The 27461-nt window shown below is 39.7% G+C and overlaps 1 protein-coding gene across 8 annotated transcripts in view; it reads left to right on the top strand.

Annotated features, from left to right (window-relative positions):
* Positions 1-27461, top strand: part of ano3 (anoctamin 3) — a 58291-nt gene that overhangs the window by 24048 nt on the left and 6782 nt on the right. For 4 of the 8 annotated variants that reach the window (XM_031282945.2, XM_031282943.2, XM_036002796.1 and 1 more), the window contains exons 7-25: positions 2958-3092; positions 3796-3902; positions 5027-5082; positions 5187-5308; positions 6283-6417; positions 6551-6647; positions 7587-7647; positions 9798-9880; positions 10035-10175; positions 10568-10732; positions 10886-10922; positions 11045-11156; positions 11468-11525; positions 11800-11897; positions 12521-12675; positions 12812-12964; positions 13769-13919; positions 14001-14190; positions 14632-18399. In XM_031282945.2, the coding sequence (XP_031138805.1) occupies positions 2958-3092; positions 3796-3902; positions 5027-5082; positions 5187-5308; positions 6283-6417; positions 6551-6647; positions 7587-7647; positions 9798-9880; positions 10035-10175; positions 10568-10732; positions 10886-10922; positions 11045-11156; positions 11468-11525; positions 11800-11897; positions 12521-12675; positions 12812-12964; positions 13769-13919; positions 14001-14190; positions 14632-14814 (2239 nt within the window). In that variant the 3' untranslated portion in view covers positions 14815-18399. Of the gene's footprint in view, positions 1-2957; positions 3093-3795; positions 3903-5026; positions 5083-5186; positions 5309-6282; positions 6418-6550; positions 6648-7586; positions 7648-9797; positions 9881-10034; positions 10176-10567; positions 10733-10885; positions 10923-11044; positions 11157-11467; positions 11526-11799; positions 11898-12520; positions 12676-12811; positions 12965-13768; positions 13920-14000; positions 14191-14631; positions 18400-20853; positions 20872-27461 lie in introns of those variants that run through there. The other 4 variants (XM_036002794.1, XM_036002795.1, XM_031282944.2 and 1 more) reach the window with 4 other exon arrangements.

Below are 27461 nucleotides of genomic sequence, written 5' to 3'. Positions count from 1 at the left end.
TTTTAGCCCGTAAATTAGGACTTCAAGTCACGACTCACGACTTGGTAGCGTTCCAGGCAAAGTCACAAGCTGGCTAGCTAAACATTGTGCCATTGGCAGGGTTCAGGTTAGGCTACCTAACGTTAACGTTAGCTAGCGGCTACCGAACGTTGACGTTAGCTAGCACTAGCTGATACTAGCGATTTCTAGTCAGCAACATATTTTGGGCTTAATTTAATAAACATAACCTGTAGTAGTACACAATCGTATGTGTATTGTTTTGATTACAATGTGCAGAATTACTTTACTTTGCCTATTTATGTCTATGCGCCACTTCTGATTTTTCCCAGGAATGTCGCCACAGAAACCAAGCTCAAAATACTGCGAATGCACAGAAGCGTACCGCTTTTATCAGTGGGCCATAGGCTCAATCACTTCAGTGATAGTTAGTGATTTAAAGACATTTATTTAAATGAAAATCTTCGAGATTATTACTTCAAAGACCCTAAAAACATATTTTATCAATTGAGATTTTATTAGTGACCTGGGTCCTACATTAAAGGACAAATCAGGCACAAAATGAACCTAGGGGTTAATAACACATGCGTACCAAGTCGACCATTCTCTGGGATATGTTTTCATGCTAATCGAATGTGACCAGTTTTATCGCAAACCGCTAATTAGCTTATAATGTTAGTCATCGGGGCACGGGTAAAGTAAAAAGAAATCGCTATTTCTATACCACTAACAAGGCTCAAAATAGCACCACACTTCCACGGTAGCATAATGAGGGTCCCTACATGTAAACCGAAGCATTGAGAACTTTGTAAGTGTACAGACAGTTTATTAAAAAGATAGTTTATAAAGACAGTACTGTTCACGTATACAGGCGGGCGCCATCTTGGGAAAACAGTCACAACCAGTTGAACGACGAATGCCATGCAACCAGTAACTAGTAACATAGCTCAAGCACGGCGTTCGGCGTTCGACTGGTCATGACTGTTTTCCCAAGATGGTGCCCGCTTGTATACATATATATATATATATATATATATATATATATATATATATATATACATACATACATACATACATACATACATACATACATACATACATACCAGTTCAACTTTTTGATATTATGGAACGTCCGTTACATTCAAGCCATTGCCAAAATGAGTTGCTACAAAGCTAATTAAGACTATCAGCTCCACAACTCTCTGTATTTCTCAGTATGGCTATGTTCAGAAGATTGTGTCGTCCGGTGACTTTCCCACGCAGAAGCTCAAGTGAAGATAATTACCTTTTCTGAAGAGTCCATCATGTTTTTTTAATCCTCCGTGTTCTCTTTGGCTACTAGCAACTGTGGAGGAGGGGGGGTGGGGGCGCGATCACGGATGGCTTGTAGCACGTGGATGCGCCAACAGTGTTGTTGTCATTACTTAGAATTCCTCATGGAGGCGACAGAAACTACACACTATAGCTTTAAATTCTTAATAAAAAACACCCTAATATGTTTGTCACTCCAGTGATGAGAGGTAACTGAAATGATGTTTGAACCACAGCAATGATGGCAGACGTTTATGTGTAAGCTTTGGATGAATGAGCCCTTGTAAAGCTTTGAACAGGCAACAGTTAGTGAAGTGTGATATTACTGGTCATGAAGGACTGCTGGTTTTTATACATTAAACTGCAAACGTGGTGTGTGACTCATGTTGCTTCCACCCTTTGGCTCTGTTTTGAACAAAGCTTATAAATGTTTTTAACCATGCAGATTGATTTACTATATCAATAAACTATCACAAATACATGCTGTAGTCAGTTGCACATCTTAAAGTTGAATGTGTTCACAATATGGATTATATTGAATATAAATATTGATAATAGTGTTATTTCACCTTAATATACAGTAACATATGTACATAGTGGTCGTGCTTGGAGGACACACACACACACACACACACACACACACACACACACACACACACACACACACACACACACACCGAGCAGATAAAGATCACACAGACAAGAATCACTCGCCCACCTGTCCAACTAAGAACAAAGCACTTTGAGTCTTGTGTGAGAGTGATCTTAGTCATTATGAACAATGAGGGCTATTATGATTTCCTCAGATCAAATCTACCCGAGTAGTAAATAGGCTTTATGTGTTTACTAATGGTCTGTCACTAACTCACGTCCCTGTAAAGATGAATAAATGGGCTATGTGCAGGTGGTGACAGCTCCGTTGGGTTGATATCATAACTTTATTTATAATACCTGTCACCTTTACAACAACGTTCACTAAAAGCTCTCTGGCTACAGATTGTTTTCACCCAGAATTCACATTTATATTTATTCAATCCATATCAGAGCGGAGCCTGACCTGAAACCTCTCCAGCAAATCTGGAGAGTGTGCTCTGTGATTAGTGCTAATTAGCAAATGTTAGCATGCTAACACAATGGTGAACATGGTAAACATTATACGGGCTCAACATCAGCATGTTAGCGTTGACACTGTGAGGATGTTAGCATGTTGGCGGTAGCATTTAGTTTAGTACAGACTGACAAAGCTGCTAGCATGGCTGTAGACTCTTATTAGTGTTTCTATTTCTTAAGTTAATTAAACATTTAAAGGACCTACAATTTAGGAAATCTGTGCATGCCTTCAAACTTGAACTTGTCTTAAATCATGACTGTAATATAAAGAAATAGAATTATACTTTGAGTGACTCTCAGGTTCAGGAGTCTTGAGCAACTTGAAAATGGAAAAATATAGTCTGCAGCGTGATGCCTGCAATGCGTACGTGTACTGTACATGTGTGTGTGTGTGTAAACTTGTTTTTAGTGGTGTGAGGTGATGTGCTTGTCAGGGTTGTGTTAGGGAAAAAGGTTCAGAGCCACTGCTTCAAATCAAAGAAAACAATCTTCATGTTAATCTGTGCTATTAATCCTGTTTTCTCCGTGTGTCTGTGCAGCAGGTTTCATCTGAGATGTCGTCAGATAAAAAGTTGGCTTCCCAGAAATCCCATGAAGCTGGACAAAGAGGCCTTGCCTGACCTGGAAGAAAGTGACTGCTACACAGCCCCCTTCAGCAGAGCACGCATGCATCAGTAAGGAGGGCGTGTACACAGTCCTTCATGCCACCACAGAAACACAGTGTCACATAACGCCAGTGTCTGTATCAGTAGTGATAGCTGATAGTTAACCCGCTCTGTATCGCTCTGTCCCCTCTCATGCATCACATCCATTCATGTCCTGAGCTCTGGATGTGGAATTAGAAACCAGCAGTCTTGTATATTTTATAATTGTGAGTCAGAACCCTCACGATCAAGACAAGCTGATCATAAATAAGATATCGAAATACTACAACAGGGAGCGACCTCTAGCTCACCCAGTAAGAGCGTTCACCCCATGTAGGCTGAGGCCTCTGCAGCGGCCTGGGAATCCGACCTGCGGCCCTTTGGTGCGTGTCATCCCCCATCTCTCTCCCACCTTTCCTGTCTATCCACTGTCACTCTGAAATAAAGGGAAAAAAGCCCCAAAAAAAAGAAATACTACAGATGTGCATGAAATGATTAGATTTCTCCCCCATTCCTTCCTGTTTTTTCATTTTCATTTTGATGAAACTTGACGAAACTTGAAGCCTTGACGTTTTTTTTTAAATGATGATGCTGGAATGAACACAAAGTTTTCACCACAAATTGAATTTTAATGAGCTTTGCATTGTTTTGTGCTCAGCTCGTTAAATGCTGTAACTGGATGATATTGATATATTGTTACATGATGAATAACTGAAGGAGTGTGCTGTTACAGCTTCACTATCAACAATAGAGAGACCTTCTTCTCCAATTCCACCAGAAGCAGAATCCTCCATCATGTGCTGCAGCGCACCAAGTATGAGGAGGGAAAATTAAAGATGGGTAAGGCACCACTTCTTGCTCCTTACGTACCAAACAATATTTCTAGTAGTGCCACATTAGTGTCGAGGGATTTCCATGCTCATTTATATATAATAATGTACAAGTATCCATCATAATGACCTGTTTAGGAGCAGGGGTCAGGGTCTAAATATTTTAGAAATAGTTTGTTTCTGTTAATTTTATAGCTTTATTCACCATTAACCTTACATTACAGAATCAGCCCAAAATAATGAATGCCAGCTAGTGGCAAAGGAACAAAAGACACAATAAGTCTTTATTTGTTATCTTTGTATTTTCCTGCTGGTTGGTTTGTGTTTATTATGTCACTACTAAAACAATCAGGGGCACTGGTTTTGCTGTTAATTTGGCTTAATGCAGTGACAGTAAGGTAGTGGGGGGGGTTGTGCCTTTGTTTGTTGTTTTGCTGTGGGATGATTAAATGTGGGCTGCTGCTGAGCTTTTGGTGTCTGTTGTAGCTGATCGCTCCTCTCCTTCTGGCTGTTTTTTTGGTATCAGCAGTTACCAAACTGCCTGTCTACTCCCACATCTACTATCTTGTCTGCCGCTGACATATTTTGCTGATTAAAGTTTGGCCTTGAAGGGCTGGAACAGATTTCAAGTTAATTATTTTAATACTGTTGACCACTCTACTTTCCAACAAATAAGATCAGGTCTGCAACAAGAGTGGAAAATCCTTTTCAAATCCCCTTTCTTCTCCTGCTCTCACTATCTACAGTTTCAGTCCAGGGATGACAATGCAAATCAATGCCATATTGTCCTGTGGAAAATAACATTTCATTCATTACTGCTTCATACAGTACAGTGCCTGCAGCCAATTGATTCTGTTTATTGTGATTTTACACCAAGTAAAAAAATGAAAAAGGTTATTTTCAAGTGTTTGCAGCTATTTGAAATTCAGTGTTTTAGGCTTGTAATGTGCTTGTTTAATACAGCTTGTCACATAATGCAACACATTGTTAGGACTGTGGAAGAGTGGGTTTAAATGAATCAGACCCATATCTCAATCATGACTCATACTGATTTTTAATGTGGCATCCTCGTGCTTTTCTACAGTAGTTGGTATTTCTGCATCCTATGACATGACATGGTTTATTCTACTGTAGGTATCAACCGGTTATTGGGCAACAACACATATGAGGCTGCATTTCCTCCTCATGAGGTGAGAGGATTTTTATTTGTGCTGAAAAGCTGTTGAGATTTACAAATTTTCAAACTGTTAACTTCTTCCTGTAATGGATAGTTCCCAACTCTTTGTCTCACCAGGGTGGTTACAAGAGCAGACACCCAATTAAGACGCACGGTGCCCAGAACCACAGGCATCTTCTGTATGAGCGCTGGGCCCGCTGGGGAATCTGGTACAAATACCAGCCTCTGGACCTCATCAGGTAATCAACACCGCATCATGAGCTGTTTTTGGCCATTTAGGAGGACATTTTGGATGTTTACATGAGCTCTAGTGTTCTGATAATGAGCCTCGTTCTGTCTTTGATCATATCCAGGACGTATTGTTTCAATAGAACATTAAGAGTTGTTCATCTCCCTAATTATAAAGATATCCAGGTTTCTGATCACAGTCTGCTGTCTGAACAAACGTGTTTATCGTTCCCCAACATCCCAGTATGTCTGATATTTCCGAACTGATGGAGTTAACGTTAACAGTTCAGGATGAATTCACTTCAGTTTGTGGCTGTGTTTTAGCAGTGTACAATAGCTTGTACACATTAAACAAACAAAATATAACATGTTAATTATTGAGCTTTAGAAATGCTGGTACACAGATGTTTTTGTTAACTTAGACAGAGCCAGACTAGGTGTTTTCCCCTGCTTTCAGCTCTAATATATGTGTCACCCATCAGAGATTTTCATCAAACTGTTACCATCGTCTCCAGTTGTATTGTGGGAATGTTACAAATAAAGAAGCAGATCTACTTTATGGCAGTATATTGTATTTAAAGCGTCTTTAATCAATATTTTTATAATAACTATCAAATGACAATGGCAAATGGCTCACTCATAGTGATAAACCTAGTGTATCAGTCCTTATCCTGAAACAAGGAACCAGTTGCCTGATACAGCTAATTGCTACTGAGCTGCTTTACTGGATGTGTGAAATAATGATGGTTGTGAAATAAGTGTCTAACTCAAGGGCACCCTGACAGCTATGGTTTAGGAGGGAGATACAGTTATTGATTAATTTCCCACCACAGCATTATACTGCGTGACCTTTCAGCCCAGTAGCCTCCCTATCCATAAGGCTACCACAACCGCCCCAAAGTATACTAACTACACACACAACATTACTGCAAGTGAACATGTCCAGGTTTAATAAACATTTTTTATTTCCCCATCTCTCTTTCAGGCGGTACTTTGGTGAGAAAATCGGTCTTTACTTTGCATGGTTGGGCTGGTACACCGGCATGTTGATCCCTGCCGCCCTGGTTGGCGTTTTTGTCTTCCTCTATGGTCTCTTCACTATGGACTCCAGCCAAGTCAGGTCAGTTCCCACAATCTGCATACCATATAAGATGCACACTACGCCGTTGTATTGATATTAATATAGAATGTATAATTGAAAACATGTATATTCTTGATTGTTGCTGTCCTTTCGTGATTTATTGCTTCACCAGTAAAGAGATTTGTGAAGCCAACACCACCATCATGTGTCCTATGTGTGAGGAAACCTGTGAGCCGTGGACACTGAGTGACAGTTGTGTCTACGCGAAGGTCAGTGCTGTTCTGGTATTCATCCGTAGTCACAACATTTCAGTATGTTACAGTTCTCAGTCTCTTCTAGCGTGTTATAAAGTTGTTACAAACATTTTTATGTCCAAAAACTCTCATCACATAGAGTTTAAAAGTTGTCTTTTGAGTTAGAGTATGCTATTATCACAGAGATCTTGGAGGTCTCAATGGATTATATTGAAATAATGATCTATTTGAAAAGTATTTCATACAGTTTCTATTGAAGATATGGAAACAAAAATATATTTTTAAAGGCTTGGTTAGACATTTTTGGAAATACACTTAATTACGTTCTTTACTTGCCAAGAGTTGAGTCAGAAGATCAACACCACTCTTATGTCTGTCTGTTAAATATGAAGCTACAGCCAGCAGCCGATTAGCTTAGCTTAGCATGAAGACTGGAAATGGGCCAACAGCTAGCCTTGCTCTGTCCAACCATTTTCATTACTATTTAGCATTTGTACAGGTCATTTTTTGTACAGATTAAATAAACGAGATATAACACATTAATTAGTGAGCTTAAGAGGTGCTATTAGCCAGATTTGTTACCTTTGGACTAAGCCAGGCTAGCTGTTTTGCCATGTTTCCAGTCTTTATGCAAAGCTAATTGGCTGCTCACTGTATATTCAAATTTACCATATAGATTTGAGAGTGGTATCAGTTTTCACAACTTACTCTCGGGAAGAAAGCAAATAAGCCTATTTCACTAAATGTTGACTATTGCTGTAAGAAATGTTTCATGTGAGGCCCCAAACTCAAGGATGAGAAACTGAAGTACGGTGTTGACACAAAGTCATGACATGCATTTGACCAAAGTGAAGCTGTTGAAATTGAAAATATATCAAAGTCATAATTCAGTTTCATGCCAACATTTCAGGAAGCACGTTTTCAGAGCAGCCCTTCATGTGCTTGTGTTTCTAGGTGACCCATCTGTTTGATAATGGCGGCACTGTGTTCTTTGCCATCTTCATGGCTATTTGGGGTAGGTGGAGGCTGTTTTTCTTTGTCCCCTTTTCCTAATTTTGCGAACATTTGTTATATTATATCAACTGTGTGCTTTGCTTGATACAAACCCTTTTGGAATTCAAATATATTTATACAATAGTGTGTCAGTGCTCATGCTTCCACTCTCCTCTCAACTCCTCCAAACATATTAAGCTTCTCAACCGAGAATTCAATACAGTAAACACTGTGCAGTGCAAATACAGAAGATCTTCACTCTGTAATACATTTGTCAGTACAATAAATCATTGGCAGGTTTTTCTGATTGAACATCTGCATTTGCACTCCCTGTGCCGTCCTGATGTAATTAGTAGGATAATTAAACATTTCTCCAGGGGGAGACGGTATCGTTCGGCTGTAGAACTGCACCATGATAGCGGTATATTGCAACTATGGTTCCCACAGTTATAATATCTTGGTAATGTAGAGTGTGAGCAGCGTCTGGGCCAGATCCATCTACTGCCAGTGTGGTAAAAAATCACCTGTGCCCAAAGGGAACACTTGGCACATTGTGTTCTGTATTTGGGCTAAATGAAGGCCAAGGAGAGCCAGAGAGCCAAGGGAGGTCCAGCCATCCTTGCTGGCTGGGGTCTGCAGCTCTGAACCCTGCTTTTGGCAATGTGGACCAAAGTAACAGTACTGCGCCACTGAGTAAGTGCACTCTAGGTCTGCTGTGTGTAAGTGTGTGTGTGCGAGGTAGAGATGAAAAATTGGTTAGCCCAAGGGAGCGAATGTAGGCATCTGAAAAGGCTGCTTTGCTCTCTCTTGAAACAAAAGTGGGTCAAGCTATATTAAACTTCAACATCTTTAAAAGCAGTTGAAGTTTTTCTGACTGAGGATTCATATTCTGGAGTTTTAAAGGTCACAATTTCTTTGTGTGTCCCGAATTTATCTTCATCGCTGGAATAATTTAGTTTTACTTTTAATGTATTACCAAATTACACACGTAGGGCCACAACTAACAATTAGTTTAATTAGTATCAATTAATCTGCTGGTTATTTTCGTGATTAAATGGGTAGACTGAAAGATTCCACAAAATAGTAAAAATGTCCAAATGCCCATGGTGATGTCATGCAATTGCTTGTTTGGTCTCACCCACAGTCTAAAACCATAAAATATTCACTCTACTATAAAATATGAAATATGAAGAAATGCATCTGGAACTGAGTAATGTTTGGCAGTTTTGCTCGAAAAATAACTCAATTATTAAAATAGTTAAGGATTATTTTCTGTTCATTGATTAATTGACTCTTTGTTTCAGCTCCAAACAAATGCAATATGTTCAGATTTTAAAAAAGAAAAGAAAAAAAGAGCTGTTTTAAGGCTGCACAGCACTGATCGAATACTCATGTCACTTTTCATTAGACGTTCCTACGGCTGCAACAAAATCCCACATGTATAATATGTATGTCTAATGAAAACTGACAAAAGGGCTGAATCAGTAGTATAGTGTTACAGTGTGCTGTCCATCATAGATCATACATAATTGCACTCTTCTTTTCCACTGACTCCGAGGTGAGGTCCATCTGTCACTGCCTTTGCACTAATACTACTAACACACATTTTTCCACATATGTTGAACCACATAAATGTTGATTTTGAAGTGTGCGTGACATTCAGCCTTTATATAAGCCATTTTCCCCTGGTGTTATGTATCTGTAATAAACCGGAATACATGAAAAGTCTTGACAGAAAAAGATTACCAACAGCTCAAGTCACAATAGAGTCTGACACAAAGGAAACAATACCTCCAGAGTGAATTCTGCCCACAGAAAGCCTCACTTTTGAAGTCTTTCTTTTAACACGAAATGGAACTCTCCTCACAAAGACACAACTTGGGGGGTTGACATATTGTACAAGTAAATCCTATGCTGTTGCCACTTTTCTTGGACTTCTCCACAGAAACAAAGCAGTCTGTGAACTGATGACTGTAATCAATTTCTATAATAACCCATGCACGTCACTGCAGCCTATGTTTCACTCAGGATGTCTGGCCGCAATGTGGTGTTTTTGGTTCTGCATTGTGTCCACAGTGAATGGCCCTCTGTAGTCTCATGATTATCAGTCATACTGTGTGTTACATATCAAAGTTGATCAATAATATGGTTGATTCCTGATCCCCTCTGCAGCAACAGTATTCCTGGAGTTCTGGAAAAGGAGGAGGGCAGAACTGACTTATGACTGGGATCTCATCGATTGGGAGGAGGAAGAGGTACATCAGCAATATCCTCAAATAAATCAAAAAACATTTTATTACCTCACAATTTTAGTTCATGCAGCACATCTTCTTCTGACACTGCTTATGTGATATAAAAAGAAGAAGAATACACAGTTCAATAGTTAATACTGGATGTGTTGTGAATCAGGAGGAGCTAAGGCCTCAGTTTGAAGCCAAGTACTCCGGGGTGGAGAGAGTCAACCCCATCTCTGGCAAGCCCGAGCCTTTCCAGCCCTTCACAGACAAACTCAGCCGGCTCATGGTGTCTGTGTCCGGAATATTCTTCATGGTAAACCCTTTGATCTTTGAATAATCTCCCCTTTTGGGATTCAGGCTCAGAGTGAGATCACTGTTAATTTGTGTGCCACCTTTTGAAGCGTTTATGATGTGCCAGCAGTGGCATAACATCTCCCCCTGCTGGATGATAACCATATTGAGAGGAAATATTGGATTTGGCCTTTCTGACCGCCTAATTTCTCCTGTTTAACGATTACATTTGAATAATGAGTGTTTACCTAAATGGTTAATTTTTTATCAGTTTTCCATTTAATGCTGCACTGTAGTTCATTATAAGATAAAACCTCTACAACCTCAAGTGAAGTGTTCATCACACACACACACACACACACATATATAACATCCCCTCCTTTATGCCTCCTTCTCTCTATCATCTCTGCTTAGATTTCCCTCGTTCTGACAGCCGTGTTTGCCGTGGTGGTATTCCGTCTCATTGCGATGGAGAAGTTTGCTTCTTTCCGCTGGTATTTTGTGAAGAAGAACTGGCAGTTTGCCACCTCTGGCACCGGCGTCTGCATCAACTTTATGATCATCATGTCTCTCAACGTGGTGGGTGTCTGCACAGCAAATCTTTCATGAAACATTTCATTATTGTTTTTTTTGTTGTTGTTGTTGCTGAAATTCCTGTTTGCCTCTCTTTTTCATGATCATTATCCTCCTCAACATTTTCCCTGTTGATGCTGAGTACTATCATCTTGTCAGGTGTATGAAAAGGTGGCCTATCTGCTGACAAATTTAGGTGAGCGTTGTCCACATGCTGCATGCATTTATACCTTTATTATCTTTTGCCTCCCAGATGGTTGGCAAGCATTAATTTTCTCCCCTATTCACCCCAAATGACCCCTGTTTCTCCCTCCTCAGAGCACCCACGGACGGAGTCTGAGTGGGAGAACAGCTTTTCTCTGAAGATGTTCCTGTTCCAGTTTGTAAATTTGAACAGCTCCACATTTTACATCGCTTTCTTTCTCGGAAGGTACGCTGGCTGCCATGAACTCTACAGTTCCTGTTTATAGTGACTTTAATGAGTGATTGTGCAAAGATGTTTTGTTTCAAACTCCCATGTCATGACATCTGCCAAGAATCCTTTCCCTTCTCACTGTATAGTTATTTTTTGGACCTAATGTTTCAGCATTTACAAAAACTGCTTTGACTTGAAAATGTAACCAAGCTGTGGTTTATCAGACATAATTAGCACCTTTAAGTGTCTTTTTTTCATGCTCAGACTTTATTAGTTTTCCTCTGATTGAATTTTGCAGCTAATGTTGCCAATCTTAATCTGTTCAGGTTTGCTGGCAGGCCTGGAAAATACAATAAACTCTTTAATCGATGGAGACTGGAGGAGGTGAGTGCAATTAGGCATCCCCATAAGTGGGCTGATTATTGCCTTCTGTTTTAGGATATATTTAGAGTTGTCACGTAATTCATATTTCTAATGATCCGCCTGTATATTACTATGTGAACCACTAATCTACCACATAATTACTGGGATTTTAAATTGTAATTATCAAAAAATGAGAATGGAATGAGTTGTATCTCAGGATTCGCTCATGGCTTTGAATTATCGGGCATGAAATATGGATGTTACAGTTTAGCTATTTAAATATATTTTTCCTCAGTGTCACCCGAGTGGCTGTTTGATTGATCTGTGCCTGCAAATGGGAGTCATCATGTTCTTCAAACAAATCTGGAACAACTTCATGGAGCTCGGTTATCCGTAAGTAATATTTTATTATAATCATGTGGGTCTTTCTCTATTTTTTTAATTTTATTTAACCTTTATTTAATCAGGGGAGGTTCACTGAGAGGCAACCTCTCTTTTACAGGAACGCCCTGATCACATTCACACAGTTACACTCATACCTGGAAGCTGCTGCCACAGTCTGATATGCTGGCCCCTGAGCAGCTACAGGTTGGAGGTTAAAGGCCTTGCTCAAGGGCAACTCAGTGGTGGTAATGAGGGAGGGACAGGCGCTGCTCTTTCACTTTCCCTACCCAGATTTTATCCTGTTGGTCTGGAGATTGAACCGACGACCTCCCGGTCACAAGCTCTCTTCTCTAACCTTTAGGCCACCACTGCCCCTATGAACCATATATGCCACATTTAATCCTTATTGCTGCAAATTCAAGTGATTGGCAGTTTACAAACCTTGTGTAATATCGGTGTAGTATTTTTTTTTTTTGTCCTTTAGCTCATTAACATATGAAAAGGCTTTTTCTCCTGCAGAAACACATCACATTCTCTTGTGGGGGGCTTAGTAAAAGGCTTCCTGCAGTGCTTAGTGAATTGTCAGAAATAAATGCTTTGAGTTGACAGTTAGCTACTTGCTACGTTTTCAGCTTGCTGCAGAACTGGTGGTCCCGTAGAAAGATGAAGAAAGTAGGTGGTGGAGGGCAGAATGTAGAGAATAAAGCTCAGCTTCCGCAGTGGGACAAAGACTGGAATCTGCAGCCGATGAACGCACATGGACTGGTGGATGAATACCTTGAAATGGGTAAAACATTACACTCTTTTTGAGTGTTACATTTGTCTGAAGAGGGAAGAAAAACATTCAAAGTATGTACGTTGTTTGTGCCAGAGTTGAGACGGACATCCTCTGAAGTTCATCCAAACGGTTCTTTTATCTGCAGTTCTCCAGTTTGGCTTCACCACCATCTTTGTAGCGGCGTTCCCGCTGGCTCCTCTCCTGGCTCTGCTTAACAACATCATTGAGATTCGTCTTGACGCCTACAAGTTTGTCACTCAGTGGAGGAGACCCATGCCTGCTCGAGCCACTGACATAGGTCTGTGTGATTTCTGACTGCCCCCACACCCCCCTCTATGTCTCTCATACACACTGATGGATGTATTTTTAGATCAAAGCCACTTTTCCAACAGTAAAACATTGTGGAAAACAAATATTTTCGATCCTATGGAGATAGATATGTTCCCATATCTTCTGCGTCTGTAACACCATATGCTGTACCTCGCCTTCTCCATATGATTACAAACACCCTCCAACTGCCATATAATATGTGACCAAATGCTTCTTGTGGCATGTTGCCCTGTAATTAAAGGAACAATCCAGCCTGAAACATTTAACATTTCTTCAGCTGTAATGAACATGTTATATTTCAGTCGCACAGAATCAAAGAGAAAAGCTCCTTTGTAGGTTTAAGCGGACATTTACGGATCATACAGAGACTAATGCAAAAAAGGCAGAGAGATGATGTTTCTCAGTACAGTATTATAAAGCAGCCAAAACACATGCTGTATTTTAAGTAACACAGTTCACAAACTATTTGGTTATATGCCTGTTTATGCGTATATATAAACTAAATGTTCTTTCGCCATCTCAGTAGGCTGTTGAAACTCATTCTATTAAATTATTAACTGAAGGGTAGAATTTTCCTTTTCAGTTGTTTATCATTATCTTCTGCTTAATGCACTTTGTTTCACCTATAAAAGGCTTCGCAAGCCACACAGAACTTCAGTTAAAATGTGTTGTAGATGAAGGCATGCAGGTTTATAAACATGTTACTGAATGTCTTCTTTTACATTTTATAAAGTCGTGAAAAATGTTTATTCTCCTCTGGTGTGACTGTCAGGTATCTGGCATGGAATCCTCGAAGGTATCGGTGTGCTGGCAGTCATCACCAACGCCTTTGTCATCGCCATTACCTCAGACTACATCCCCCGCTTTGTTTACGCCTTCAAATATGGCCCGTGTGTTGACAAGGGACACCACCACGAGGATGAGTAAGCACTAAATATAATGTGTAAGCTTAAGATACATCCGGCTTGTGTTATGGTCTGATAGCTTTTCCTTCCCTCCCTCAGGTGTTTGCGAGGCTACATGAACAGCAGCCTGTCTGTGTTTGACATGTGGGAGACGAAGAACAGCAGCCAGTTCAGATACTGCAGGTACAGAGACTACAGAGCGCCGCCGTGGAGCTCAGTGCCGTACGAATTCACCCTGCAGTTCTGGCATGTCTTGGCTGCCAGGCTGGCCTTCATCATCGTCTTTGAGGTCTGTCAGCATTTTTTTTTGTGTGTGTTTACCAGCAAAACTAAATCCCCCTGTTATTAATGTATGTGCTGTCCATGTTAAATTAAAACCTCACAAGCCCAATTTAAGTGAATTTAATGCTTTAATTGAATCTTGCTGCTGCACTAGGTTGAGGAATTTCACAAAAAAAGACTAAATAAACCCCTAAATTTCATGGTGTTCCAGCTAAACAAAAGGCATCATGTTTTTGCCCTGACAACACTGCATTGTGCAATGATTTGTATAGTGAGAAAAACTGGCATAACATACACCTATAAACATGACAGGGCCCATAAAGTTATTTATTGTGGTGAACACCGTATTAAGCTTTGCATGCTTATTCAATTGTGCAGCAAATACTGGCAACTAAAACGTGTCAGTCCTGTGGAAGGTAACTCATAAATGATTCATGCTTTTTCTCAGCACCTGGTGTATGGGATCAAATCCTTCATAGCATACCTCATTCCGGACATGCCGAAGGATCTCTGCGATCGTATGAGGAGGGAAAAGTACCTGATGCAGGAGATGATGTACGAAGCAGAACTGGAGCACCTGCAGAAGGAGAGGAAGAAGAACGGAGGGCGTTATCACCACGAGTGGCCTTAGCTTTTACCCCCATGTCTCCACTACACGCCACACAGCCCTCAACTCACAGGCACAACCTCCCCCTGCCTGCTTATTTATGTATTTTAACTTTGAGGCTTCACTCGGCTGATTCTGTACACCAAAGACACCCTCTTGAGTAACCAGATCCTCCCCCAAACCTGTCTGGCTTCAGGCTCTGAACCTGACCACTCCCTCACCATCTGTTCCATGTCCAGTGTATTCGCTGCTCTTAGTTTCTGGCTCTGACCCTCTCCTGCCCGCCCCGGCCCATCCCTCACCTGGCTTCCTCCATCAGGTTCCTCTTGGGTCTGTGCTGTGTCATGGCTTCACTGGGAAAACCTGTGCAATTGTAATGTTTACTATGCAGATCAAGGGCTGCAGATCACCGCTGTTCCCTTTTGGCACCCATCCTGCACTCTCTCTCTGTGGCAGCTAGCACTCCGCTTTGACTCTTCTTGGTGCCGCTCGCATCATGGCCGTGTTTTTCCTTATATGTGGCAGAGGTACAGTGGCACTTAGCATTTCTTGCTGCAAAAGAGATTCTGGTGATGTGGCTACAAAATACAATGGACACTGTTTTTGCAAAGCGACTGTATATTGCCCTTGAAGCATGCTGATTAATATTTGCGGCAAGAAAAAAATAACAGCATTCAGAAAATTTGTCAAAGAATTCTCTATGACATTATATAAAGTGCATGGTAATATTGTTTTGTACCTTTTGACAGAGAAAGTCCCTGTCTTAATGCCTGGTTCATGTGTGTCTGTACTCGATGTGAGCTGTGTGTTTATCTGTTTGTGGTACTACTGAGCTTGACTGTCTTGAGTTGAGGAAATGTGAACTTAGTGTGATTTGACTGTGCCTACAGTTGTGCGCACCACAATTGTGTCACCAACATCACGAGTGCCTGTTTGTGCTGCACGTGCTTTTTTAAGTGCAAGAAATATTCTCTTTCATGGTTCTAATGTGTGATCTTCTGTAAACTCTCTGAACTCTCCTGTAAGGATTTGTTTTGGATGTGAGTCACACCACAGTACCACAGTACCTGTTTGGATCTCAGCCAATGGCTCTGAAATACGGTATACGTTGTAACATGACTCCCATCATGAACAATGTATACACTTGCATGCAGGAGCCACAAATCTGCTCTTCCGTTCTGCGCTCACAGCCTGTTTTTCATTTGTTGTTGGAAGCCCTGAAGCGTGGTTGAAACTTGGATCACTTAGACATACCTGCGGCTTGGATGTTCAGCTTGCAAAGAACATCCAACCACTGTTTCTCGCTCACATAGTACACCAACATATTCAGTTCTAGTCCTTTGCTAAGCACACGGTCAGATGCAGTTTTGGCTGCTTCCTGGCCTTTACTGATGTGAAACTGAGAAATCAGTTTTTTTTTTTTTTTTAAATGTCATAATCATGACCTTTTATTTGGTCAGTTCTGATGTCATGGAGCAGCATGTGTCTGGGAACTCAGGAAACAGGCAGCATGAGCGACGCATCCGTCTGTGAGGCTGAGCCTGAATCATAACTATTTCCTGATTCATTCATGTTGAGATAGAGAGTTGTGAAGTGAGCAGTATTAATGAGGGGGTTTCTATTTTCTAGGTCAGGGGTCTTCAATGTTTTTTAAGCCAAGGACCCCTTAACTGAAAGAGAGACGGAGCAGGGACCCCCTACTACATGTATTGTATAAAATTAACTGGGCCTACAATAACGTGTAGGGCAGCCTAAAGCCTTTATACATACCTTTTTAGTCCATAGAATACTAAGCTATTTAAATAGCTTAATAAGGTTTGGCTGGATTTCATAAGTCATGTTTTATTGTTAAACATACACGTTTAGATCCTTAGGATTAACTGTATGATCTGTGGATGGCCTTAGTGACTACCTTACCCATAGGCCAATAAGCGGTGGGGATTTATATTTGATAATAATATGTTGGATTCATGTTAAGATATACATCCGAGTGAGTAAGATACAAATGTTAAGACTTTTTAAGTTTTAAAAAACCTTCAAAAATTAACAATAATTTGGAGGCCCCCCTGCATTGATTCTGAGGACCGCCTGTTGAAGATCTCTGTTCTAGGTGATGAGAACTTTAACGTTGGCCCAAGAGCTTCAGTACAGGTCATGTTGATCATATGATGGTTATTAGGATTTAGTAAACATGAATCTAACAACTGAAGATAAAGAATATAACTTCCCTGAATGCATTGCACAACACTGAAACTTATTTCTCATTTTACAAGAATTGTACATTATTTAAAATGTATTTATTTTGCTGTTCTCTGTACATTTTATGATGTACGTAATGTTTTTATACTATTTATTTTGTGCTGTCAGTATGAGTTCACCTGTTTTCACCCTTAGATAAACAAAGTAATGTCCACATTTCTCAGGTGTCTTCTGAATGTTTTATATTTTCTAAGATGCAATTAAAGGTGTCCTGCTTTTAAGACATATATTTTTGCACTGCAGTGCATCTGCATGACTATAGTGCACACTCAGCTAAAAGCATGTTTCAGTTTTCTTTGCATAATCACAGAAGTATATTAGAGCAGATCAGAAATCACACAGTTCAAAATGGAGACATATGATGCAGGTCGTTGGTAAGAAGTAATTTGTTCAATCAATTGATCATAATGATTTATTTCACAATTTTTAAATCTCATTCCAATACTTAGAAAACTAGTCCAGGTTTTCAGGATATCTTCCCTGCTATGTGAACATTGGAAATCTATGCATGTTGTTATCCTTGAGTTTGAACAGACACAGATGTAAATGTACTGGTACATTTGTACTGTAAAGTATGCATGACCTAACGTCTGCTTTGAGCAGACCTATTTTCTGTAAAGTTGTTAACAGCGTCTTAAACATATCACCTCCCTTTTTCGGTGTTGATCCTTTTTGGAGGCCTGGACAAGACATAATGTTTCTTGATGTGGCAGAATTTTAAATTGTAAAGAGTATTTTCTAAATAAAAGCTTGGACTCCAGACTTATTTATATAATCTGACCTCAGATTGCTCTTTGAACACTCAATGGTAATTAAAATTATGTTTACCCTCTAACAGCTGACGTGTTTAACCAATTTCATGAATGAATTTGGCCTTGGATGTTTGACTTAACCAGCCACTAATCTTTTTTCTGTTATCTTCTCCTTTCTGAGAGCTTTGGTTGACCTTCTCACTAACACAAATGCTGCACAGTGGTGGAAAGAATGCCTTCTGCTGTTGGCGATAGCACAATATGGGTATCGCATAATAAGTAATGATGGCATGACCTTGCACATCTCTGCAAATATAGCAGTCTAGGGAGGGATTAAGCTTTCTGTTCCATGCTATGCCTCCTAATAGGATTGTGCTTGAACAAGTCATGTACTTGATGAGGAAGCACAGTGATGTTAAATTTAAATGTACAGTAGGGTGGTATCATACGTGACATGAAGTGTATCAATAACATTGTTTACTTCGTTCTTGTTTACATGTAAAAACATACTGAAATGTATAAAAAATAATGTAACATAAAATAATTTGGATATCACTCTTTTCTGTAATAAATCATGGATTGTATCTTTTAAATTAAATCTGCTCTCTTCATTTGTGTTACTGTTATGATATAAACAACAGACAAAGCCTCTGGGCCTGGCTGATATCATCTTCATGACTGTCCCAAGTTTTAACTAAATCTGCTGACGGAACAAACCAGAGCACAGCGGAGAGCAGAGATTGTTTTCTTTTTTCCCCCTGCTATTATCACAAACCACAAATCTTCTTGCCAAAGAGAGTTCATATAATGTGTTTCTATCACAAACCCACTATTTGAGAAATGTAGGATTTCCCCACTACGTTATGACTGTTTACTGCCACTGCTGCTCAGCCTTCACTTCTAACTTATTTTTTCGCTCATGTCATGAAATCTAAACACTCCAGAAGAAACACAAAATGGTTTACTTTGAGCTCTGATGACAAAGGTTTGATACTTTAATTATTTCCTGTGTTTGTTGAATGCTCACACCAAGATATTTCCTTTCACCTCTTTGACCAACATACTGCCCTAAAAAGCCACTGATGGGTCCTATAACGAAAATATATTTCTATCTTGTAGTGATGCCATCCCATATAAAGGGAGGTAGCTGTTGCGTGGTACTGGAAAACTTTAAAGCGGATGCTGAAGAAGTATAAGTGTAGGCAAAGTCTGAAATGGAGGCAAAACAAAAAAAAACTTCAAATTGCAGAAAAGAGGGAATAAATAAAACCTAAAACTTGCAGCATCACAGCAAGCTGCCACCTATCATCCTACAGTGGTGAAAAAAGAAGCCTACTCAAACCCTTTCCTTAAGTAAAAGTAACATTACAACAATGTAAAAATACTTCACTACAAATAAAAGGCCTGCATTCAAAAGCCCCACAGAATGGGGCCTATTATCAGCAAATCTACTCAAAGTATCAAAAGTTCTTGTTCTGCAGAAAAAGGGCCACTGTAACTGATACATTATACTGTATTACCTCTCTCTTTTTGTGACATACTGTAGGAACAGGAACAAACTAAACAAGTACCAACAATTAAAAACATCGCTCCATCATTCTTTGTTTTCAAAAAATCCACAGGGTACCTTTAATGATTAAAATTAAAGAAAAAAGAAAGATGCTCTGGTTCAACATGAAATGTATTCTCCAGCTCAGTTGCACATAGCAGCAGCAGTTGGGGGCTTTCTGCAGGGCGCCAAAGGTAATCCTGTAGGACTGTCTACCAATAAAAGGAGCAGCATTATTCACATTTTGAGCAGAGCGGTTTTCCAGACATAATTACAACCACAGTTTTTTATATCAGTTATGTTAACCACTCTCCCTCGTGTATAGACTGCAGACATTAGAGCAACTCCAACTGACTGATGTTATTCATATAGCAAAGATTTACAGTGCAGGTTAGGAAGGTAATCAGTGGGGCTGCTGAGACTGTGGCCATAAATCCAAGGAGGTGTAAACAGGACAGGGAGCCAAGGATGACCAAAGGGACAAAGGAGTCACAAAACTGACAAATCAGCAACTAGCTGGGAGCAAAAAATTGCTTCCAACATTAAAGAGGGAGACGTTCACTATTCCACAACCTGTATTGAATTGAATCTTTTATACAGATATCTGTTTTCACAAACATACATGACAAAACATGTTAATAAAAATCTGTTCCACTGAATTTATTTGAGCAGTTAATTTTATGGTCCCCAGAGGATGAACCCACTGACCTTGTTTTGACAACTATTGGATAGATTGTCATGACATTTTGTAGATATTAATGTTTTCCACCGAATTAACTAAAAATAATTTAGCTGACCCCTTAACTTTTCCATTTAGTACCACCATCAACATTTTAAGTTGTCCAATACGACCAAATACCTGCAAACATATTCATATTAGTAGCATGTTAACATACTAAACTAAGATAGTAAACATGGTAAACATTACTGCTAAACATCAGCATGTTAGCACTGACGTTAGCATTTAGCTCAAAGCACCGCTGAACCTAAGTAAAGCCTCACAGAGCTGCTTGTTTGTCTGCAGACTCCTGCCAAGTCAAAAATGTATCTCTGTTCACAGGATGGCGTATTTCTCATCAGTGCATTTGATCTGAGTGTTTACTGGCTTCTCTTATTGAGTGCTGACCAAGATGAGTTTTAAGCATGAACTGACAGCGCACTTGAAAGCCTTGTTTAAACTAAACAGAGCAGGAAAACGCACAAATCCTACACCAACATGTTATTGTTTAAATCATAGTGTTGATGTTGATGTTGGTAGATAATCGCCTACCAAATACACATTTTTAAGAACCAAGCCATTTCAAGCAATACAAATATTTAAAAAATAATATAATAAATTATATAATGCATTTTGCAGAGCGGTTGGTAAAGATAACAGTTCAGCAGCCATGGTGGTAAATGTATAGTTGAGTGAAAAAGGGGTGAGATTCAGATATGAAGTATGAGTAACAGCAGTGACAGATGAGTTTACCTGAGTAATTATGCTTCCTTTGACACACTAAGCTTCTCTCTCCTCTCTCTTTCCATCTGTGTGCATCCATGTCCCAGAAATGCTTGTTACTAACTTAGCTCTGGGGAGCTTATTCCCCGGAGTCCTTATGTATTTTTTTCGCCCAGCATGTTTCCTTGGATTAGGGTGGCACCAAAATCATGGTTGCAGCTGTCCCGGTGGTCCTGCTCCACGCCCTGCTATGCCCTGTTATCAGTGTTGGGGAAGTTACTTTTAAAAAGTAGTGTTTGCTCGTTACTCGTTACTTCTTAAAAAAGTAATCCGTTACTTTACTTAGTTACCCCCTATGGAAAGTAACTTTTTACTTTACTTGTTACTTTTACGTTACTTTTAAAAGCAGGGGTCTCTGGCAGAGACTGAAGTTAAGTTAAGTTTATACAAAAACTATCTTTGACCATATAAGCCAATCTCTGGTTTATCAGTGAAGTGTCTGAACTCCACTGCAGGATGGATTCTCTACTCACAGAGTGACGGCTGATTCATTACGAACGAGTCCAGCGCGGGTTGAATGAACATCAGCAGGTCATCGGCGTTACACGGTGTTAGTGTATACTATGTAATGTCTGTATGGACTTGTACCGGTCGCGCAGCCACGATGGTCCGTGCATTGTCTTAGACACATGCAGCCTCTTTTCTGGAAATCCTTGCGTGTCCGTGCAACCGACACAAGTCCACAGCGGTCTGCTGTGTGTATGTATGAGGCCATCTCCACCGCATCCATCTGTGAGGTTGTCAGCTTTGTGTCTGTCTGGCTCAGAGCGCCGTCTAGCAAAAAGCCACAAAGCTTAAAATGCTCTCAAAAGTCGCTTGCCATGATTACTCTGCTACCAGCCTCTGTCATGTCCCGCGTGGAGCTTGTGAGCGCGCAGCTGAGAAGGCAGCTGTCGCTGTCAAATCTGTCCCTAGTCTATGTGATACGCAGGTATACGCAATATACCTACTAAGAAAGCTCCAGGATTTCCATATACCCACTTAAAAATGCACAATGACAACATATAACAACATACTTTCCATTATATATTTGATATATTTTGAATTGTCATATGTGTTTTCTTTCGATAGGCTAAATACAGGTATTTCCACCGTAAATTGCATTAAAGTGTATCAGAATGTAGGAAATGAAGTATTTGACGCTCAAAGTTTCCCTGGGGGAGGACACCCAGATGCCCCACTTCGATATGTCTATTCTGGTCCATATATTTATATAGTACAGTATACCCGCTAAACATTACATTACATTACATTAGACTTACATTAGACTACACCACTGCAAACAACATACAGTATGATGAGCAGAGTAAGGAGGGACTAAATCCTGAAAAGCGAAGAACAAACACTGAACTGCTCTCTATAAGTGTTAAACACATTATGTCATATTTCTGACATTATGTGAAGACAATTCTGCATATATCCATATAGTACAGTCAGTGTCTAAGCCTGGAAGGATCTCTGGATTATGGGCTGATTGAAATACTGTAAACGTGCCTCCACAGGAGAGGGACCAACACACACGTTGTCTCTCAGAGTTGGTGTCAAAGACGAGAGCAGAGAGAGTAATTTGTCAACATTGTTCCATTTAAAAGCAGGGACATGATAAAAACATCCACTTTCATTTGCACTTTTGAATTAACACCTGTAACTTTCAGTGGGTTGATTTCCAGTGGATCCATTTGTAAAGCTCCCACTTTCCATTTGTGACCTTATTGCTTTTAAACAATGGTGAGTGTGTGGGCTTCTAAAAGTGTCATCATTCAGCTGTGGTTTGTGTGTGTAGGAAGAGAGAGAGAAAAAGTACTACTAATTTGCCCACAGATATACAGATTTAGGTTTAGCTCTTTAGTCCTGAACTATTTTTCCTTGGATTTATTCTCTTTCTACCTAAAATGATTCCTTCATTTCAAATTGAGCATTTTTTACTACATCTGCTCAAAATGTTATCCATCTTTACCAAATTTGGCACAGAGTATATTTGCTCATTTAAATATTCCATGGGATTTTCTTGCATAGAAATGTTGCCATTTGACAAAACTGACACAAAAGCAAAGGTTTTCCAAAGGTTATGGCCAAATAGGTAATTATTCAAATTTAAACAAGATTGTGCAGATGTTTGTGCTCTCTGGGTGCTTTCTTAAATTGATTGTTGATTAGTGAGAGGTAGATTCCTCTAGAACCTTGTTTTATTGAAGGGCTACATAAATAAACCACACTTCACTGTTACTAAGTGAGTAAAAAAGTGTCTGAAATGATGTTGGAACATTAAGGTTTACTGTGAGACTGTGACTCTGCTGCCTATCTCTGCAGCCTCCCACACAGCCTGCAGGCCCTCGACCCTCCTGCTCCCTCAGATCAGCACTGTGAGGAAACGCATTACCACCATGTGAAAGCCATCTGTCCAAACTGCAGCCTTCAGGCCTCTGTATACACACACACACACACACACACACACACACACACACACACACACACACACAGTAGGGGATCAACAAGAACATCCCTCCCAACTTTGATAAATTATTATTTGTTGTCACATCTGTTGCTACATCTGCTTTCAGACAGCTTTGCCCTGTAGTGACCCGGCCGCTCTGCTTTGGCGAGCTGCTCAGTTTACTCTATCTGTGTTTATGTTGAGAGACGCTGTATTTATTCAGGTGTGTTACTGAAGAAGAAACATGGAAAGGCTGCATGCCGGAAAGCTTCAAGCTGTCTTTGCTTGTATCCTTTATTCAACAGTGTGTTTAGCAGTATAACAGTATTTTTCAAACAGACATAAAGCTCAAGTCTGGTAACCCAAAGTAAAAGCTGAAGTTAAATAAAAAACATTTTCCCCCACAATTGTTCTAAAGTGCAATTGCAAAATATTTCCAAACTTCATACTGAATGTTAATACTTCACTATGTGGCGGTGCAGTGATACAACTTCTACAGATGCCATGGCACTGACTTTTTTTTTTTTTTTTTTTTTACTTTTTGACCCCTTGGTGACCTATTTAAAATCTCTCATGAACTGTTGGGTCATGATTAAAACTTCAAAGATAAATTCAATAGAAGGGGCAAACTGTGTCTGTGTCAAATGTAGAGTCCTGAAGATTGAAAAATCAATATTTTTATATTAACAATCGGTCAACTGATGTGTGTGATGTGAAGGGGTTATTTATAGTGACAAACCCACAGAGAATTTTCACTTAACACATCTCTCAGCTCATTGTTTTGGTTGTCTGACCCACAACTTTACTGTTTTAGTTTAGTCTTGCTGCTCTAATCAGAGTCATATCCAGCCATAGCAGGCAGCTGTTCAAAGTGAAAAAGCTCTATATAACCTGTACACTAGTGTTGTGTGTTAAACAAAGTTAGTGAGCTGGTGAACATGAAGAACCAGATATTTCATCTCCACAATGATCTGCATCTGATTAATCACCCTGTTTGCAGTCTCCTGTAATTAAAAGATTTGCCATACAGGCCTTTTTTCTGTCAGAAATTTTGACAGTGTCATCAATAATATTAATACAGACTGCATTCCATTTAGCTCATAGTTTCAGGCCACTACCACTGTTTATGCTGTCTCACTGATACAGTGAAATGAAACAGAGCCATTGTTAACGTATGAATTACACATGTGCTTTTCCTGCTGTGACATTCAAAATGTCTGCTCTGAAAAAGGCCTATTTCCTCCATCATCTGACCTCCACACCCACCTGAACACCTGCTCCCAATTCCTTCATCAGCTCCCAGAACATGTATCGTCCCTTTAGCACTTGTTTCCTGACAGATTGTGCCTCAAGTGTTCCAGCTTTGTTTTCTTGTATCTACCCTCCTGTGTGTTGAGTCTTTGATCCCAGCAAGTTTTTGGTCTTCTGCCGGCACGATCTCTTGGTTTTGTTTTCCTGCTGACTGCTTACCAGTTGCTGACCTGTATCCTGCCTACTGACAAGGTAAATCCTGCCTTTATCCCTCTGCTGCTGTCTGAGGCGTCTGCTATATGGAACGCCAAAAGGGTCACATTTCGTTACAATTCGCACGGCGTTTTGAACGACGTTTGTGGCGCCACCTGGCGTTTATTAAACGCCACTACACGTCTAATAAACGCCACCACGCGTGTGACGTCACCAGGCGTTTAATAAACGCCACCAGATGCTTATTAGACACCTGGTGGCGTTTTGATAATCAACTCCGCCCTGTGGCTTTCACAGCCAATAGATTTGAACTCTAATCACCCAATCAGTAAAGAAGGAGGTCAGGCAACACTAATCAAGCATAGATCTCCTTTGCAGCTTGTTTGAGTAGCCCAAAGAAATGCACAACTTTGTAGTATGTTAGTTTTGTATTGCCAGACATCAGTAGGCACTTGGTGCTCATACTTTATTTAATTAATCAATCCAAATCATCCTCCCAAAAATGTAATAAAAAGTGGTGAGGAGCTATTTTCATTATTACCTGCTTAAATTTAATAAGCGCTGTCACACTAAGAACCTAATGGCATCACATCTGCCTTTTATCGTACATTTTATCTGGGTCTATTGTTAAAAGGGTTTCAAATATGGTGATATTTAATTGCTGCAAATACAGGTCTATTACTACAAGACCAAGAGAGGGGTTAACATGAAGAGTAAGCAGATTTTCAAAAATACTGTACTCTTAATTCAACTACTAGGAACCAAAGGGTAGCTTACCAGAAAATCTGACAACTCTGAAAATCTTGACAAAAAGGATTAATAGTTTCTGTAAAGTGCATGCAACAAGCAAACCTAAATAAGTTTACTTATTTACTACAAAAGAATGCTAGTTTGGTACAATCTTAGACAGTCACAGCTGTCTTGCATACAGTCAGTTAAATAAGGATAAGTTATATCTCAATAAAAACTAAATTAAAATTATAATGGCAGAATAGGTCACTATATATATATATATATTATTATATATAATATATATTATTTCCTCTACTTTCATATCTTTATGCAAAAAACACCCACCAGCGCTCTATCTAAAGCAACTAAATTAAATATACGTGTCTCATACTTCATTTGACCTTTCAGGAGACTTACCTTGACACAGGAACAGTAGGTGTCAGATCCCTCAACACATTCAAATACTATGGTTTATGATCTTGACTCAATTGGACATTAAGTTATAATAATAAATCATTAAGCATTTTAATTTATTTTTATTCCATGCATTACTAAAAATATTAAGCTGAAAAATGTACTGACAAACACAAAAGCATGACATAAAAATTTGATTTATTAAATAACATCAAAAATTCAGCAACAGGTGAAGTAGTCCTTTGTGCATAGTTTCTGGTATATATTTATAAGGACCACGTGACATCACAGTGCTTTGCTGTCACCATTTTTGCGTCTGGTCAAAGCTAGAGGACCTACGTCATATCAACCACAACAGCTAGAGGAGACGGATACGCGATACACACAAGAGAATACGCGGAACAAATAGTTTTTGTCGTAATGTTAACCAGCTGTTAGCCCTTAACGAACAACTTGCTACACTGTTGATAATTGATGACTAGCATGTCCTGTTATCACATACTGGACATAAGTTTTTCTTCAAGTGCCATATGTTGGTGTCATTCACCGATCCTGCAACAGTGTATTGATGGGCATCTGTACTCATGACATACTCCAGTGTATGGGGATGAATTATGTACAAGTTAATGTTAAACGTGTCAGGAAAAGTAAGTTTGGGCTGACGTAGGACTGGGCGATTTATATATAAATTTTAGAGTATCGTTCAATATGTTTGATGTTGAGATGGAAAACAATATGCAAGGTCCAGTGGAGGTGAGTTAAACAGGAATGGTTCAGGAGGTTCTTTTCTTGACTGCCATGCAGGGCTGCGATGGAGAGTTGACAGTCAAGTGACACCTTTCAAAACAATGGATGACACCGCAGCCTCCTCGGGAAAAGTGGAACTGGATCAGCACTGTTTCGGAGAATGTGATCTCCCTTACAGGAAGTTGTAGATGGAGCGGATGAGGGGAGTCACTAGGGTACAGAGAGAGAAGATGACATTAGTGGAAGTGACAGACATTCAAAGTTCACTTCCGTACAAGCAACAGAAGATATCTGTCATTCCATCCACTCAAACTTAGAAAATAGAGAAATCCCTGTTCTCTTGTAAGTTTCTGTCTGTATGGAGTATATGGTGGAGGACAGATCCCTGTGCCCCAGAGTACCTGTGACTGGCTGATTTTGAAACAAAGATAAATGAGCATACATGAGGAAAAATTATCTGCGTTTGTTTTCTTTGATCCTGTCACTGCCGTGCAGTCGATACACTGTCTAACATTTGGCGCTGTGCGGGCAACTTTCCATTATATCGTTCATAATTCAAACAATGCTCGGCTAGAAGTTTTCATTCTTTGATTTTCTTTTACTGCTGATTCGTGTAAACAGCTGGTAGCGCATCTGCTGCTCGTGTTACAACCCAACGTGGAGACTGCAGTGCACACAAAGACTAGAGTGTCAAGCACACCTTTTTCTTAACTTAAGTCACACATTTTAGATAAGGGAATTTATTTAGTTAAAGTACAAAAATAATATGAAAACACATTTATGGTGTATTAGAAAAATAAACACAAGTGAGGCCAGTAT

Source organism: Sander lucioperca, chromosome 7 (genome assembly GCF_008315115.2).
Source record: "Sander lucioperca isolate FBNREF2018 chromosome 7, SLUC_FBN_1.2, whole genome shotgun sequence".
Classification (NCBI taxonomy): domain Eukaryota; kingdom Metazoa; phylum Chordata; class Actinopteri; order Perciformes; family Percidae; genus Sander; species Sander lucioperca.
The sequence above is the reverse complement of the archived record's forward strand: the minus strand, read 5'-3'. Positions and strand labels throughout refer to the sequence as shown.